Raw genomic sequence first — 18,107 nt, forward strand, 5'->3', positions numbered from 1 at the left:
CTCGGCGGCTTTTTTTGTATTTAGCGCCAAACTTGGTGTTATTTCAAGATTATATGAGGACATTCAAACATTAATTAAAATGGTGACGAATTTGGGAAGTTCAATAGAAACTTATTAGAATAACAAGGAAAACGATACAAATATTGCACGTAATTCATTTTCATCGAAAGGAACATGTTCGAAATGTATTTGAACAAGTTCAGTCCGAGTGTTTACCGCAGGCTCCCCCTCATGTCCTCCCTTCTGTTTAGGTTCAGTTGCACGGTCGTTGGTGAAGCATTATACGTGGGCGATGAAGGACAGTTACATTGCTGGTTGTGAGTGTGCAGGCCATTTAACGATGACAACAATGAGTAAGAAATATACTCAACATTTTAGAGTAGATTGGTTGAAAGACCTCAAATATGAAAAGTGGAGGGGGTGACACAAACTGTCTCTGCAAGTCCTGTCATTGTCCATTGTCTGCCAAACTTAGTGACATTGAAAGATAGCTAAACACAAGAAAGATGAAGAGCCATTCAGTACTCAAACTACAATTCCGTGTGAAAAAGTGAGTGATGACGCATAGGACACTGAAGGAAATCTATTGCTATTCGTTGTAGAACATTGTTCATTACGTGTTCATCATCTCGGCGAGCTGTGCAAACCACAATTTACAGACAGAAAAGGAAGCAATAATTTCGTTCAGAAGGTCGAAGTGTAGTGCAAGTGTGTGCAATGCGATTGCCCCGCATTTTATCATTGAAAAGTGATATAGACAGTCAGAAGTTTAGCCTCTTAATTGATGAGAGTAATGACATTACGGTAACGAAACTGTTAGTTATCCGTTTCTATATTGAAAGTAATAAGATTGTATTGACCTTCGTGAACCTTGTTGAGCTGACTGTAATGGGATATGTGATGCCATTAAGAAGCCCTTGAAAAATAATGGGTTGGAGTTACTAAACCTTGTTGCAGTTGGCACCGACTGTATTTCTTGATATGCCTGAAGCATATTCTTGGAGTTCATCGTGGAAATGAGAATTTAAAGATGTACAGGATCCAACCAAGCTGATAACGAAGAAATTCTCACATACATTAAGTTCCATAGGAGAAAGCTTCATCATGTATTGTGCAAACATAACATTGGCACCCTAGCACTCTGGGCTGAAATATCTTCGTTCAGGGATGCAACAGGTGAAAATCCCTTCAGTGACCTCTCTTAGTTGGCATTGCGCCACTTCATCGCTGATCTAGTCAGAGCTTCGAAATAGGCTATTAAAAGCTTCCATACAATACTATCAAGTATGGACAAAGAAGAAATGGAAACTGCTATGATGATAAACTGCCCAAGGAAGTAATGGAAAACATTGGGTCATTGAAAGCATATGAGTCATCACAACCAGGACCCAGGACCCTCACATAGACCACCATAACCCCAGGACACGAGGGCGACGAGATTGTGGATTGGGATTGAGCAGATATGGAATAGTGTTGTGTTTTAGTGTTAAAGCAGTCATCTGTACCTGTTGTTAACAATTTGGTACGTCAAAGAGCAGAAATAATTCGAAGGGCATTCTTTTGCTCATTTTAGTGTTAATTATCGCCTCTCGACAGTGAATTTAGTCCCATCTGAAATTGCAAATTGGCAACGCTGCCGCCAAGGTAGTGTCAAAAGGTCGCGAGAACAAACAATTATGTATTGGGCATTTCACATCTTATATTGAAAAAAACCTTCAGCTAAGGTTGGGAATGATGTATTCAGTATAGATAGCAAGCAATATGCTTATTTTGGGACATTTGTACTGAAAATAGATTTATGAATACGCGTAGATAAGAGTAAGCATCTTTGTAAAGACCTTCCATTCTTGGTGTTGAAGTAGGCATTAGTAATAGAACCAAGCTTTTAAACTAATGACTGTTAAGACTGAACAGTTACGACTATATAATTACGTAAGTTGAAGCAAGAGGCAGCGCGAGTTTAATTTTGGCGATCAGCTGATGTGTCCAAACAACTTTTACGTGGGAAGTTGGGAACTGGGTCCACTGGGAAGGCAGTTGGCCCCAGCAACTGGTACAGAGTGCATCTCCAGGTAGCAACTATGTTCGTTTATGTAATGAGTGACTAACAATACCCAGCCACATGCAGGTATTTAAGAGATCTATGAAGCTTATTTCTGTGGTGTTTGTAAATTCGAAGGTCTGGTATTTGTCGATGATCACTGAAGTTTGGAAAAGGGTGTGGAAATCTTTGAAGAACACCAGCAGAAGCTTTATGATGTACCAACCGAAGGACTTGTTGCACAGGAGGACAGTATTGTTTCACGTATTATAACAAGGGATGAACCTCTGGTGATGGAATTGAGGAATATATTTGGGTAACTTCGGGCGATGCCTCATATTGACCACTCGTCACACCCCATTTTAAATGTAAACAGATGAGGCATGAGGAAGTGACTCACGTTATGGGTTATTTTTTCATGTTAGGTCAGTATGTATTCTGAATACGCGATATCAGCATATGTGGCAGTATCTTTGTTTATATATGTATATTGTGTTTGTAACTTGATGGTGATAGATATGAATTATAACAACACGAGAAGTATATGTGCATTACTGATTTTGCATTGGATTGATAGGATATTGTATTTAAACCGGGGAAGCATGACAGGTGTTAGTGTTTACGAATTGGTTATTTTGTTAACATATGTCGGCATAGATGTTTCAAATGGTATCATTCCATCATTCATAAGGCTGGATTTATGGCACTTCATCAATATTTTCAAACTCTCGTCCTCCTCTGGGTTACATTACGGTCAGCAAGGATCAGGGAGGCGGGAGGTTGAGAACTGTTTCAGAAGTTAGACAAGGTTGATTGGCTTGACTGCTTCATTACACAAAGTGCCTTTCAAGATGGAAATGGATAAGAGCTTTCTGGTGACTCCCACTGGACATATTGATATGTCTTGTGTTTGTTTCTCAGAATTGATATTTGTCTGAGTCTTGTATGCAGAAAGTTTCTGCTTTTGGAGAAGTCGATGATTGCATTAATAAATTAGTGCACGAAGAAAGTTAGTAATACCTGCATAAAACCATATGACTTCCTGGTGCTGCTGTCAGCATAATATTTATAGCTTCATTTTTATGAAGCATATAAACTGGCAGATATATTGGCACTAGTGCATCAAACTTGATTACGACATTGTTTAACTTCCTTTTGCTGCCTTATTACTAGATTTATCAACTAATAAGGTTATTTAATGTGTGTATGACTCATGGTGAGGTGCCTGAGGATTGGCGGAATGCGTGCATAGTGCCATTGTACAAAGGCAAAGGGGATAAGAGTGAGTGCTCAAATTACAGAGGTATAAGTTTGTTGAGTATTCCTGGCAAATTATATGGGAGGGTATTGATTGAGAGGGTGAAGGCATGTACAGAGCATCAGATTGGGGAAGAGCAGTGTGGTTTCAGAAGTGGTAGAGGATGTGTGGATCAGGTGTTTGCTTTGAAGAATGTATGTGAGAAATACTTAGAAAAGCAAATGGATTTGTATGTAGCATTTATGGATCTGGAGAAGGCATATGATAGAGTTAATAGAGATGCTCTGTGGAAGGTATTGAGAATATATGGTGTGGGAGGCAAGTTGTTAGAAGCAGTGAAAAGTTTTTATCGAGGATGTAAGGCATGTGTACGTGTAGGAAGAGAGGAAAGTGATTGGTTCTCAGTGAATGTAGGTTTGCGGCAGGGGTGTGTGATGTCTCCATGGTTGTTTAATTTGTTTATGGATGGGGTTGTTAGGGAGGTGAATGCAAGAGTTTTGGAAAGAGGCGCAAGTATGAAGTCTGTTGGGGATGAGAGAGCTTGGGAAGTGAGTCAGTTGTTTGCTGATGATACAGCGCTGGTGGCTGATTCATGTGAGAAACTGCAGAAGCTGGTGACTGAATTTGGTAAAGTGTGTGAAAGAAGAAAGTTAAGAGTAAATGTGAATAAGAGCAAGGTTATTAGGTACAGTAGGGTTGAGGGTCAATTCAATTGGGAGGTGAGTTTGAATGGAGAAAAACTGGAGGAAGTGAGGTGTTTTAGATATCTGGGAGTGGATCTGGCAGCGGATGGAACCATGGAAGCGGAAGTGAATCATAGGGTGGGGGAGGGGGCGAAAATTCTGGGAGCCTTGAGGAATGTGTGGAAGTCGAGAACATTATCTCGGAAAGCAAAAATGGGTATGTTTGAAGGAATAGTGGTTCCAGCAATGTTGTATGGTTGCGAGGTGTGGACTATGGATAGAGTTGTGCGCAGGAGGATGGATGTGCTGGAAATGAGATGTTTGAGGACAATGTGTGGTGTGAGGTGGTTTGATTGAGTAAGTAACGTAAGGGTAAGAGAGATGTGTGGAAGTAGAAAGAGTGTGGTTGAGAGAGCAGAAGAGGGTGTTTTGAAATGGTTTGGTCACATGGAGAGAATGAGTGAGGAAAGATTGACCAAGAGGATATATGTGTCGGAGGTGGAGGGAACGAGGAGAAGAGGGAGACCAAATTGGAGGTGGAAAGATGGAGTGAAAAAGATTTTGTGTGATCGGGGCCTGAACATGCAGGAGGGTGAAAGGAGGGCAAAGAATAGAGTGAATTGGAGCGATGTGGTATACCGGGGTTGACGTGCTGTCAGTGGATTGAATCAAGGCATGTGTATGGGGGTGGGTTGGGCCATTTCTTTCGTCTGTTTCCTTGTGCTACCTCGCAAACGCGGGAGACAGCGACAAAGCAAAAAAATATATATATATATATATATATATATATATATATATATATATATATTATCCCTGGGGATAGGGGATTAAGAATACTTCCCACGTATTCCCTGCGTGTCGTAGAAGGCGACTAAAAGGGGAGGGAGCGGGGGGCTGGAAATCCTCCCCTCTCGTTTTTTTTTTTTTTTTTTTTTTTTTTTTTTTCCAAAAGAAGGAACAGAGGGGGCCAGTTGAGGATATTCAAAAAAAGGCCCAGTCCTCTGTTCTTAACGCTACCTTGCTAACGCGGGAAATGGCGAATAGTTTAAAAGAAAGAAAAGAAATATATATATATATATATATATATATATATATATATATATATATATATATATATATATATATTGGGAATATATATGATTGGGAATACCTGGTTTAAAAAGCGAGATATACATAAGTATACTTATGTAAGTAGGAGAGATGGCCAGAGAGCATTATTGGATTACGTGTTAATTGACAGGCGTGCGAAAGAGAGACTTTTGGATGTCAATGTGCTGAGAGGTGCAACTGGAGGGATGTCTGATCATTATCTTGTGGAGGCTAAGGTGAAGATTAGGATGGGTTTTCAGAAAAGAAGAGTGAATGTTGGGGTGAAGAAGGTGGTGAGAGTAAGTGAGCTTGGGAAGGAGACCTGTGTGAGGAAGTATCAGGAGAGACTGTGTACAGAATGGAAAAAGGTGAGAACAATGGAAGTAAGGGGAGTGAGGGAGGAATGGGATGTATTTAGGGAATCAGTGATGGATTGCGCAAAAGATGCTTGTGGCATGAGAAGAGTGGGAGGTGGGCTGTTTAGAAAGGGTAGTGAGTGGTGGGATGAAGAAGTAAGAGTATTAGTGAAAGAGAAGAGGGAGGCATTTGGACGATTTTTGCAGGGAAAAAATGCAATTGAGTGGGAGAAGTATAAAAGAAAGAGACAAGAGGTCAAGAGAAAGGTGCAAGAGGTGAAAAAAAGGGCAAATGAGAGTTGGGGTGAGAGACTATCAGTAAATTTTAGGGAGAATAAAAAGATGTTCTGGAAGGAGGTAAATAGGGTGCGTAAGACAAGGGAGCAAATGGGAACTTCAGTGAAGGGCGTAAATGGGGAGGTGATAACAAGTAGTGGTGATGTGAGAAGGAGATGGAATGAGTATTTTGAAGGTTTGTTGAATGTGTCTGATGACAGAGTGGCAGATATAGGGTGTTTTGGTCGAGGTGGTGTGCAAAGTGAGAGGGTTAGGGAAAATGATTTGGTAAACAGAGAAGAGGTAGTAAAAGCTTTGCGGAAGATGAAAGCCGGCAAGGCAGCAGGTTTGGATGGTATTGCAGTGGAATTTATAAAAAAAGGGGGTGACTGTATTGTTGACTGGTTGGTAAGGTTATTTAATGTATGTATGACTCATGGTGAGGTGCCTGAGGATTGGCGGAATGCGTGCATAGTGCCATTGTACAAAGGCAAAGGGGATAAGAGTGAGTGCTCAAATTACAGAGGTATAAGTTTGTTGAGTATTCCTGGTAAATTATATGGGAGGGTATTGATTGAGAGGGTGAAGGCATGTACAGAGCATCAGATTGGGGAAGAGCAGTGTGGTTTCAGAAGTGGTAGAGGATGTGTGGATCAGGTGTTTGCTTTGAAGAATGTATGTGAGAAATACTTAGAAAAGCAAATGGATTTGTATGTAGCATTTATGGATCTGGAAAAGGCATATGATAGAGTTGATAGAGATGCTCTGTGGAAGGTATTAAGAATATATGGTGTGGGAGGCAAGTTGTTAGAAGCAGTGAAAAGTTTTTATCGAGGATGTAAGGCATGTGTACGTGTAGGAAGAGAGGAAAGTGATTGGTTCTCAGTGAATGTAGGTTTGCGGCAGGGGTGTGTGATGTCTCCATGGTTGTTTAATTTGTTTATGGATGGGGTTGTTAGGGAGGTAAATGCAAGAGTCTTGGAAAGAGGGGCAAGTATGAAGTCTGTTGGGGATGAGAGAGCTTGGGAAGTGAGTCAGTTGTTGTTCGCTGATGATACAGCGCTGGTGGCGGATTCATGTGAGAAACTGCAGAAGCTGGTGACGGAGTTTGGTAAAGTGTGTGGAAGAAGAAAGTTAAGAGTAAATGTGAATAAGAGCAAGGTTATTAGGTACAGTAGGGTTGAGGGTCAAGTCAATTGGGAGGTGAGTTTGAATGGAGAAAAACTGGAGGAAGTGAAGTGTTTTAGATATCTGGGAGTGGATCTGTCAGCGGATGGAACCATGGAAGCGGAAGTGGATCATAGGGTGGGGGAGGGGGCAAAAATTTTGGGAGCCTTGAAAAATGTGTGGAAGTCGAGAACATTATCCCGGACAGCAAAAATGGGTATGTTTGAAGGAATAGTGGTTCCAACAATGTTGTATGGTTGCGAGGCGTGGGCTATGGATAGAGTTGTGCGCAGGAGGATGGATGTGCTGGAAATGAGATGTTTGAGGACAATGTGTGGTGTGAGGTGGTTTGATCGAGTAAGTAACGTAAGGGTAAGAGAGATGTGTGGAAATAAAAAGAGCGTGGTTGAGAGAGCAGAAGAGGGTGTTTTGAAGTGGTTTGGGCACATGGAGAGAATGAGTGAGGAAAGATTGACCAAGAGGATATATGTGTCGGAGGTGGAGGGAACGAGGAGAAGAGGGAGACCAAATTGGAGGTGGAAAGATGGAGTGAAAAGGATTTTGTGTGATCGGGGCCTGAACATGCAGGAGGGTGAAAGGAGGGCAAGGAATAGAGTGAATTGGAGCGATGTGGTATACAGGGGTTGACGTGCTGTCAGTGGATTGAATCAAGGCATGTGAAGCGTCCGGGGTAAACCATGGAAAGCTGTGTAGGTATGTATATTTGCGTGTGTGGACGTATGTATGTACATGTGTATGGGGGGGGTTGGGCCATTTCTTTCGTCTGTTTCCTTGCGCTACCTCGCAAACGCGGGAGACAGCGACGAGGTATAAAAAAAAAAAAAAAAATATATATATATATATATAGAAGGCAACTAAAAGGGAAGGGAACGGGGGGCTGGAAATCCTCCCCTCTTGTTTTTTTTTTTTTTTTTTTTTTCCCAAAGAAGGAACAGAGAAAGGGGCCAGATGAGGATATTCCCTCAAAGGCCCAGTCCTCTGTTCTTAACGCTACCTCGCTAACACGGGAAATGGCGAATAGTATGAAAGAAAGATATATATATATTATTTCATTATTTGTCACTGTTTCCCGCGTTAGCAAGGTAGCGCAAAGAAACAGAAAAAAGAATGGCCCAACCCACCCACATAGACATGTAAATACATACACACCACACACGCACATATACATACCTATATATTTCAATGTATACATACATATACATACACAGATATATACATATATACACATACATATTCATGCTTGCTGCTTCATCCATTCCCGTCGCCACCCCACCACACATGGAATGGCAACCCCCCTATGAGCGTGAGGTAGCACTAGGAAAAGACAACAAAGGCCACATTTGTTCACACTCTGTCTCTAGCTGTCATGTGAATTGCACCGAAACCACTGCTCCTTTTCCACATCTAGGCCCCACAAAACTTTCCATGGTTTACCCCAGATGCTTCACATGCCCTGGTTCAATCCATTGACAGCACGTCAACCCCGGTATACCACATCATTCCACTTCACTCTATTCCTTGTATGCCTTTCACCCTCCTGTATGTTCAGGCCCCAACTGCTCAAAATCTTTTTCATTCCATCCTTCCACCTCTGATTTGGTCTCCCACTTCTCATTGTTCCCTCCACTTCTGACACATATATCCTCTTTGTCAATGCTTCCTTAACTCATTCTCTCCATGTGACCAAACCATTTCAATACACCCTCTTCTGCTCTCTCAACCACACTCTTTTTATTACCACACATCTCTCTTACCCTTTCATTACTTACTCGATCAAACCACCTCACACCATATATATATATATATATATATATATATATATATATATATATATATATATATATATATATATATACCATAACCTAAACCAGATACCCATTTTATTGACCAAACCCTAGGGGTGGATGAAAAGCAGGATTGACTGTGGACTGACTGCCACAACCAGGGTTGGAATGTATATGCTTGACCCTTGGCAGCCCATGAATATGTCACAATCAGTAATGCTAACTGCTTCACCAAACATTTGAAGATTTGGAGAGAATAATTAAGGAGGGGTTGACAAAGAGATTGTGTCAGACGTGGATGGAAAGAGAAGGAGGAGATCAAGCTGGAATGAAAGGGTGGAGTGAAAAAGATTTTGTGATGGGCCTGAACGTGCAGAAAGATGAAAGGTGTGCATGGGATTGGCATTGGAGTAATGTGTACTGGGAGTAATGTGTTGTCAGTGGACTGAAGTAGGATGTGCTAATTATCCTTGAGAACTCAGGAATAGTCTTTGAGGCCTGGTTGTATATAGAAGGCTGTGGTTTTGGTACATTGCAAATGACAGCTAGAGAATGGATGTGAATGAATGTCATGTTTTCTTCATCTGTTCATGGTGCTACCTCATTAATGTGGGAAAAGGAAAACAAATTGCAGTTATACATTACAGTAATATCTAGTAAGTATTTAGAAGAGATACCTTTTGTCAATATTAATTCATATGAACTGGAATTAATAATTTGATTGCATAGCCATAATTTTTCATTTCAGAATCATCAGCTCAACTGAAATGGAAAAAAATGTAGACCAAGAAGAACTCCCTATTATACGTGATGGTATTGAAGATATACCTACCATTGATGAAGAGGACTCATCCCAGATTTCATCTATATCAAGCTCATGTCTGCAGTTGCTCTCTTCGCCCATCATTAGAACTATGGGAAATGAAAGTGAGACAGCACAGGAAGAACTGAAAGTTAGGAGAAGACACTTAGAACAAACTGAGAACAATCAGGCTCTAGAATTAGATGATACAACTGATACAAAAAAATTAAACATGTCAGATAAGTCTAAGAACCAGAATGAAACAGCACCTATAGGGGAGGAGAAAGAAGTGGCTGATACAATGGTACAATCATTAAGTAGTAATTTTGTCAGTCAGGGTAGCACAAACAGCCCAGAAGATGTGAAAGGAGATATGGCAAGAGACGGCTTTGATGAATGTTATGAAGAAATAAGCTCAACCGTTATCAGTACTGAAAACACTGTTGATAAACTTGAGGACATAGTTACACACATGCACTCTTCTCCACCTCCATGTAAGTACAAAGATGAGGAATCACTGTGTGACACAGAGTCTGAATCCCATTTAACTATAAACCAGATGTCAGGTTCAGAGGTCCAGTCAATTCATGACTTATCTAGCCTTAAAAAGAAGAGCAAAACTAAGAAACAAAAAACACATAAGCCTTCTAAGGATAGTCGGGACTCTGACTCATCTGTGTCATCAAAAAAAAGAGGAAGTAGTAACAAGACACGTATCAAATCCAAGTTTGCTCCGGGAAGCTTGGAATACATTGGGGAACGGTTATGTGGACGTGTGTTTTCTGGCTGGGTAGAGGAACGGAGGTGGGTTGAAGATTTAGGTGGCTACCGAGATGTAATAGAAGTGGATGAATGGGAAGTAGAAATGAATCAGCAGCTCAAGGTCATAATCAGCAGCTTCCCTGGAGTTTATGAAGGAACAAAATGGATAAACATAACTCGTAAGTGAGCTTTTAATGTTTTTATTCCTAAACCTTAAAGTTTATGAATAAGCATGGAATACCTCATCATGAAATTGTTTAGTACTTACATCGACACTTAAGGATTAATGGGTTTTGATAACCGAGTGTTGTTTTGCGCACACACACACACACACACACATATATATATATATATATATATATATATATATATATATATATATATATATGTATATACCTCCCTTTTAGAAATTGAAATACAAGGAGGGGAGGGTTTCCTGCTCCCGCCCCCTTTAGTTGCCTTCAACGACACACGGGGAATATGTGGGAAGTATTCCTTCTTACCTATCCCCAGGTCTGTGGGGCCTGGATGTGGATGGGGAACTGTGGTTTTGGTGCATTACACATGACAACTAGAGACAGAACGTGGATGAATGTGGCCCTTTTTGTCTGTTTTTCTTAATATGTACATGTGTATATATGTCTGTGTATGTATATATCTGTATGTATGTATATGTACATATTTATTTATTTATATATATATTATACTTTGTCGCAGTCTCCCACATTAGTGAGGTAGCACAAGGAAACAGACGAAAGAGTGGCCCAACCCACTCACATACACATGTATATACATACACAGCCACACACGCACATATACTACCTATACATTTCAACGTATACATGTATATACATACACAGACATATACATATATATACACATGTACATACTTCTTATTTGCTGCCTTTATTCATTCCTGTCGCCATCCCGCCTCACCTGAAATGACCCCTCCCCCACACACGTGTGAGGTAGCATGAGGAAATGACAACAAAGGCCACATTCGTTCACACTCAGTCTCTAGCTGTCATGTATAATGCACCGAAACCATAGCTCCCTTTCCATATCCAGGCCCCACAAAACTTTATCGAGGGAGCAGAGAGGGGGGGCCGGATGAGGATGTTCCTTCAAGGGCCCAGTCCTCTGTTCTTAACGCTACCTCGCTAACGTGGGAAATGGTGAATAGTATGAAAGAAAAAAGAATATATATATATATATATATATATATATATATATATATATATATAGAAAAAGAAGGTATTAAGAATATCCATCCGGTTCCATCCGCTGCCAGATCCACTCCCAGATATCGAAAACACTTTACTTCCTCCAATTTTTCTCCATTCAAACTTACCTCCCAATTGACTTGACCCTCAACCCTACTGTACCTAATAACATTGCTCTTATTCACATTTACTCTTAACTTTCTTCTTTCACACATATATATATATATATATATATATATATATATATATATATATATATATATATATATATATATATATGAGTGGATGGGCCATTCTCCCTCTGTTTCCTGGCATGACCTCGCTGACACAGGAAACAGCAATCAAGTATGATATATGTATTTAATTATTTATTATACTTAATCAGTTTCCCACGTCAGCGAGATAGCTCCAGGAAACAGACGAAGAATGGCCCATCCACTCATATACACCTATGTATTATACATAAATGTCCATACACGCACATATACATATGAATTTTTTTTTTTTTTTTTTTTTTTTTTTTTTTTTTTTTTTTTTTTTGCCGCTGTCTCCCGCGTTTGCGAGGTAGCGCAAGGAAACAGACGAAAGAAATGGCCCAACCCACCCCCATATACATGCCTTGATTCAATCCACTGACAGCACGTCAACCCCGGTATACCACATCGATCCAATTCACTCTATTCCTTGCCCTCCTTTCACCCTCCTGCATGTTCAGGCCCCGATCACACAAAATCTTTTTCACTCCATCTTTCCACCTCCAATTTGGTCTCCCACTTCTCCTCGTTCCCTCCACCTCCGACACATATATCCTCTTGGTCAATCTTTCCTCACTCATTCTCTCCATGTGCCCAAACCATTTCAAAACACCCTCTTCTGCTCTCTCAACCACGCTCTTTTTATTTCCACACATCTCTCTTACCCTTACGTTACTTACTCGATCAAACCACCTCACACCACACATTGTCCTCAAACATCTCATTTCCAGCACATCCATCCTCCTGCACTGTCTCCTGCGTTAGCGAGGTAGCGCAAGGAAACAGACGAAAGAATGGCCTAACCCACCCACATACACATGTATATACATACATGTCCACACATGCAAATGTACATACATATACATCTCAATATACACATATATATACACACACAGACATATACATATATACACATGTACATAATTCATACTGTCTGCCTTTATTAATTCCCATCGCCACCTCGCCACACATGGAATAACAACCCACTCCCCCCTCATGTGTGCGAGGTAGCGCTAGGAAAAGAGAACAAAGGCCCCATTCGTTCACACTCAGTCTCTAGCTGTCATGTAATAATGCACCGAAACCACATGTTGTACATGGGGTAATTACAAAGTTGGCTGGAACAGCCAAGTTGAATTTGATTGAATATTTCAGCTCCTGGTAAAAGCCCATGCTATTGCCTGTGGGTATTGCTGGCTGCACCTCCTGCTCCTGGCCATTACTGGTATGCTGTTACTGGGGTTCATTTGCAACCACAATTTGGCCTTAGGATTGTGGTGAAAGAAATAAGGTAAGAAAAATCTTGGTTTGTGTTAAAACTTTTTGTTTAGTTTTAGGGACAGTTGTACTAATGAAAATATCACAAAAATAAACCTTGGGCTGGGGTATTTAATGTGTCAAAAATATAAACAAATATGGGGAGATGTTTAAGCTGGAGGTAATGTAAATGTGTGAAAAGTTGTAGGACTCAAAAATGTAGGAAATATTAGAGTAAGGATAAAACTTTTTTTGAGTTACCCTTTTTTTTTTTTTTTTTTTTTTTTTTTTTTTTTTTTTTTAGGTTATTCAGGACTTTATTGTAAGATGATTTAAGAGAAACAGAATTTTAGAAATAGCTTGTTGCTTTGTTCATGAGTGCTATATTATGGGAATACTTACTTAGAGTTTTGAAAAGGAAATCCTTTGTTTAAAAGTAAATCAGAGGCTCTTATAAGTTGAGAGAGCAGTTTGGAATACCACATTTGAGTTAGCCAAACTCAGCTGAGTCTGTTGTCAAGGTTGCTGTGAATTAAACTGGAGGAAGCTTGTCCCTGACATCAGAACTGGGAACATAGTTTGTGTACATACTCTCATATCAAGGGTTTTTAATGGGGGGGGGGGGGGATCAGGATTTTTTTTTTTTCCTCCTAGATTTGGGAAAAGTCTGGGAATTTTGCAGTTTGAAATTTGAGGTTTTGCTAAAGTGTAGGGAGTTCCGAAACTCATGAGTATGCACATATATGTAACATCAATACACAAGATGGCTATGGCTGTTTTTTTTCATATTTTTTTTTTTTTTTTTTTTTTTTTTTTTTTATACTATTCACCATATCCCTCATTAGCGAGGTAGCATTAAGAACAGAGGACTGGGCCTTTGAGGGAATATCCTCACATGGCCCCCTTCTCTGTTCCTTCTTTTGGAAAATTTAAAAAAAAAAAAATGAGAGGGGAGGATTTCCAGCCCCCCGCTCCCTTCCCTTTTAGTCGCCTTCTACGACACGCAGGGAATACGTGGGAAATATTCTTTCTCCCCTATCCCCAGGGATATATATAAGCACATATATAAGCACAAAATATTTGCAAACAAGAGTATGTGACGGTGCAATTTTGGCATCTTGTTATCACCTTATAAACATGCCAGTAGGAATTTTATGCATTGAGAAAGTTATTGCTCAGCTTTTTGTTCCGAATTATCAGCTTTAGGCCAATTATGAGTGTATTATGTATTGTATTCACCTTTTTTTTAAGTATGTGGTTTGTTCCTTGAGCATAAGATACCAAAGGCTAACATGTGGCTCTCGAGTTCACTAGTTGTGGAGACTAATGCCATGACCACCCCCCATTGATGGAGTTCCAGAAAGGAATATGCATCTGAGATATAGATAGACATACTTGCTAGGACCCCTCATCCAGCCTCATATTTGGTGAGTTGCAGCAGAGAATACCTACCTATTTATCAATCTACCTACCTTCGATGATTTTTTCCTGGAATGGCAGGGCTAGGACAGTGCTTGTTACATGTCTCATGAGTGGGTACTGTCTCTCCTACAAGGATTCTTTATTATTTATTATTTAAATGTTTGTCCCAGTATACTGCACATTGTTGATTTATTCTGTATTCTACCAGGGTTAATCTGGATGGGCACAGGTTTTACTAGATTTTTAGTAGTAGGGTATTTTAAGAGAATGGAGGGCAGCAGAACTCCAAGGGGTAGAATATTAGATGGGATTTTCTGGAAATTAAGGATTTGAGGTACTTTTTGTTCTTACATGGTGGATATGATTTTCAGTGGTGTGTCACAGGTATTGATTGTAGAATTTTTTACATTTTCAGAAGTGTTCACCCCCATGATGGGGAGTCATCAGTGGCTCGACGAAAACGACAACGAAAATTGTCAACAAACGAATCGAGCAATGAGCTTCAGACATTGGGTGAGCAGGTACAGGAATGGCTGGAGCAGGTTCGGCAGTTGAATTTAGTTATGATTTGGTCAGCAGTCAGCTCTACCATAACCTTCAGCAACATAAAGGAAACAATTAGGTGAGGGTAACTAAAACTCAGTATCCTCTAAACCAATGTTTTATTGATTTGAGGTTTTATTTATATCTCATGTGTCGACATGATGACAGCTTTTACCGTAGTTGTTAGTCATTGTATATTTCCATCTGGAGGTGCCTGTAATCTGATAGGATCAGTCAAAGCATTTGCCAAAGAACTTTGTAAAGTCTCTCCATCCTGGAGTGGATCAGGTATTTACAAATTTAATATAGTATTTCTGCTCTTGAACAGAACTCAGCTTTTGGATTGGAGGTGCATCAGGGTAGAATTTTCAGTTTATTTACTTATTTTTACAGTATCTCTTCTCTTGCCACTCTTCGTGGATGGTGTCATATGCAGATTAATTTTCAGACATTTATATTGCCATGCTTTCTCCATAATTTCAATTTTGGAAGACCCAATTATATTACTTGAAATATATAATGAAAAATTCTTAGTTTGTGCCTGAAATTGGCTAAAAGCTGCTAAGTATGTTTTGCAATTGTAGGGGGAATACATCTGTAAAGTATACCAGGTCAAGGGTATGCAAGTGTTAATTGCTAGAGTGATGCAGATGACTGAATGCAGAATATGCAAGAAGCAAGGGGGTTTAGTAAAGGTAGAGGATGTGTGGATAAGATTTTTATGGTGAAAAAGACTCTGGAAAAGTATCTAGTGAAGGCTAAGTCATATGTACCTTTTATGGAGGTTGAGAAAGCCTGTTTGTGGATGATACTTTGTTGTTTGCTGAGAGTGAATAGGAGTTGCAGAAGCATGTGTGTTTTATGATGTGTGTAAGTGTAGGTGTTTGAAGGTAAATGTGGGTAAAAGTAAAGTAATAATGTTTACGAGGAAACTGAAAGTTGAGATTTTGCAAGGTCCTATAGAGTGATTGAGGTAAGTGTGCTAAACTGTGTTAAAGATATGGGGGTAGAAAGACTGGAAGAGGTGGCGAATTTAAGTTTTGTGAGCTGTCTTGGGTAAGTATGGTGATATGTAAGGAGGGATGAGGGGGAAGTACTACAGGGGAGAACAGTCACTGGATCCATTGATAGAATAAGAAAGGAAGAGGTGTAAGTATGGAAGTGAAGAAAGGATCAGGGGAAAGCAGTCCATCTGACCCAAACATGCAGCCAAAACATCTGCATGGTATGAATCACAGGGGTCAAGTATCCAGGCTGTGGAAATAAGGTATTTAAGAGGAGCATGTAGTATGATGAGCTGGAGTAAAGAAAGAAATGAGAGGGTGTTTGAGAGATTTGGTATGGCAGGGAATGCAAAGGGAATGAATTGTGGAGTGGCAGAGTGGGTGAAATGTAATAATTTTAGGATCTTTGGGCAAGTAGAAAAAAGAGCACAAGATGGGAATGGTGCATGATAGTACAATTATTGGATTGATTCCTCTTTTCTTTGTTCTCCCCATTTCTATCATGTGCACCCTCTTAGTCATCTTTTCCATATGTCCAAGACATTTTAGCATACCCTGTTACTACCTATCCTCTCTTTTACCACCATTTTTTATTCGACCAACCATTCTCAGACTATATAATGCCATCACATATTTCATTTCCAATACATCCACCTTCTTTTCATTTTTCTCCAACATCTATGCCTCCCATACATATATCACAGACAGATTACTACACCACTACCATTCTTTACCATAAAGACCTGACCTGTATTCCTCAGTGCACCCAGGACCCCCATATGGCTCACTTCAGCTCCCTTGGTGCCTCTTGCTGCCATATTTCTTTTTATCAGTGTAATCACTACATTAACCAGAACACTGAAATTAAATGTAAGGTAGTACTGACAGCAACCACTATGTTTGGCAGGTTCCTTATTGTACTGGTTGTGACGCTGGCAATTGGCTTGGTTTCATTCCTGAGGAAGTCGCACCACTTCTTACTTCACTTTGTTCGAGAAGCAGGCAACTTTTTCCGCAACATCACTCCATTTCTTCAGTCTTTACTGTCATTTGTTGAAAAACTAATTGGTGGAATGTATCTGTTGATAGCCATGATATATCGTGACTGGCGCCGACCTAGTGTACCACCCCCACCTTACCCACCAAGTGGCCAGCCACCACTTTCCCTTACTCAAGGTCAAAGTAATGTTCCTGTGCCTCCTCATCATGGGCCAAGGGTTGTGAAATATGTGCCTCAAGAACACTGGGTTTATAGAACCCAAAACAGTTAATCCCTAAGCTAAAACTGCAAACCTTCACTGTTAGCATCACATGAGTTTTTATATTGTTTTATTATTTGATGTGCATTTTATTGATTCATTGATGCATGCTGTTCCATGCATTATGGAGGGAAACTGGTAATCTGTTTTATGATGTTTAATGAACAATATTTTTTGTTTTATATTTATGTCTGTTGTAACTTATTTTAGCCTTCTAAGTCATATATGTAATATTATGTTGGAATGCTTTACTCAGATCTGCATATAATTAGGTGTTAGTGGCAGTCATGGATATTGTTTATATTATGACAAATTATTATATATTATGTTACATAACGTGCTTTTTAACATATGAAAGTTAATCTCACTGTCGAACAACATGTGCCTTTAACCAAATAGTAATGCAAGTCTTTGATAATTACACAAGATGTGTAGAACTAGTCATCATGGGAAAACCTTATTTGTATAGGGAGTATGTGGTTTATAAAAGTTCTATCCTTAGTTTCTTTTTAACCTTTTGTGTTGTTCTTAACATTATACATGGAAGAAGTAGGTAGGAACATTAATTAGGTAAGGACTTCTATTATTTATATAATTTATATTTTATTACACTTAATCACTGTTTCCTGCGTTAGCGAGGTAGCACAAGGAAACATACAAAGAATGGCGCAACCCACCCGCATATACATACCTATACATTTCGACATATACATACATAAACATCTACATATATACACATGTACATATTCATACTTGCTGCCTCTATCCAATCCCGTCACCACCCTGCCAGACATGAAATAGCATCCCCCACTCGAGGTAGTGCTAGGAAAAGACAAGAAGGCCACATTCATTCACACTCAGTCTCTAGCTGTCCTGTGTAATGCACCGAAACTACAGCTCATATAC

The 18,107-nt window shown here is 39.8% G+C and overlaps 1 protein-coding gene across 8 annotated transcripts; it reads left to right on the plus strand.

Moving 5' to 3' along the window:
* The first annotated feature begins 159 nt into the window (after positions 1–159).
* Positions 160–17,700, plus strand: LOC139759609 (uncharacterized). Of its 8 annotated transcripts, none has more exons than XM_071681924.1 (5): positions 160–317; positions 9,424–10,418; positions 12,872–13,007; positions 14,811–15,017; positions 16,850–17,700. In XM_071681924.1, the coding sequence occupies exons 1-5, from the start codon at positions 175–177 to the stop codon at positions 17,211–17,213; spliced, it is 1,845 nt and encodes a 614-aa protein (XP_071538025.1). In that variant the 5' UTR covers positions 160–174; the 3' UTR covers positions 17,214–17,700. The 8 variants fall into 8 exon arrangements, with proteins under 8 accessions (XP_071538025.1, XP_071538027.1, XP_071538030.1 ...); XM_071681926.1 differs by having other exon boundaries at positions 160–251; XM_071681929.1 differs by having other exon boundaries at positions 219–353.
* The last annotated feature ends 407 nt before the right edge of the window (positions 17,701–18,107 follow it).

Source organism: Panulirus ornatus, chromosome 33 (genome assembly GCF_036320965.1).
Source record: "Panulirus ornatus isolate Po-2019 chromosome 33, ASM3632096v1, whole genome shotgun sequence".
Classification (NCBI taxonomy): domain Eukaryota; kingdom Metazoa; phylum Arthropoda; class Malacostraca; order Decapoda; family Palinuridae; genus Panulirus; species Panulirus ornatus.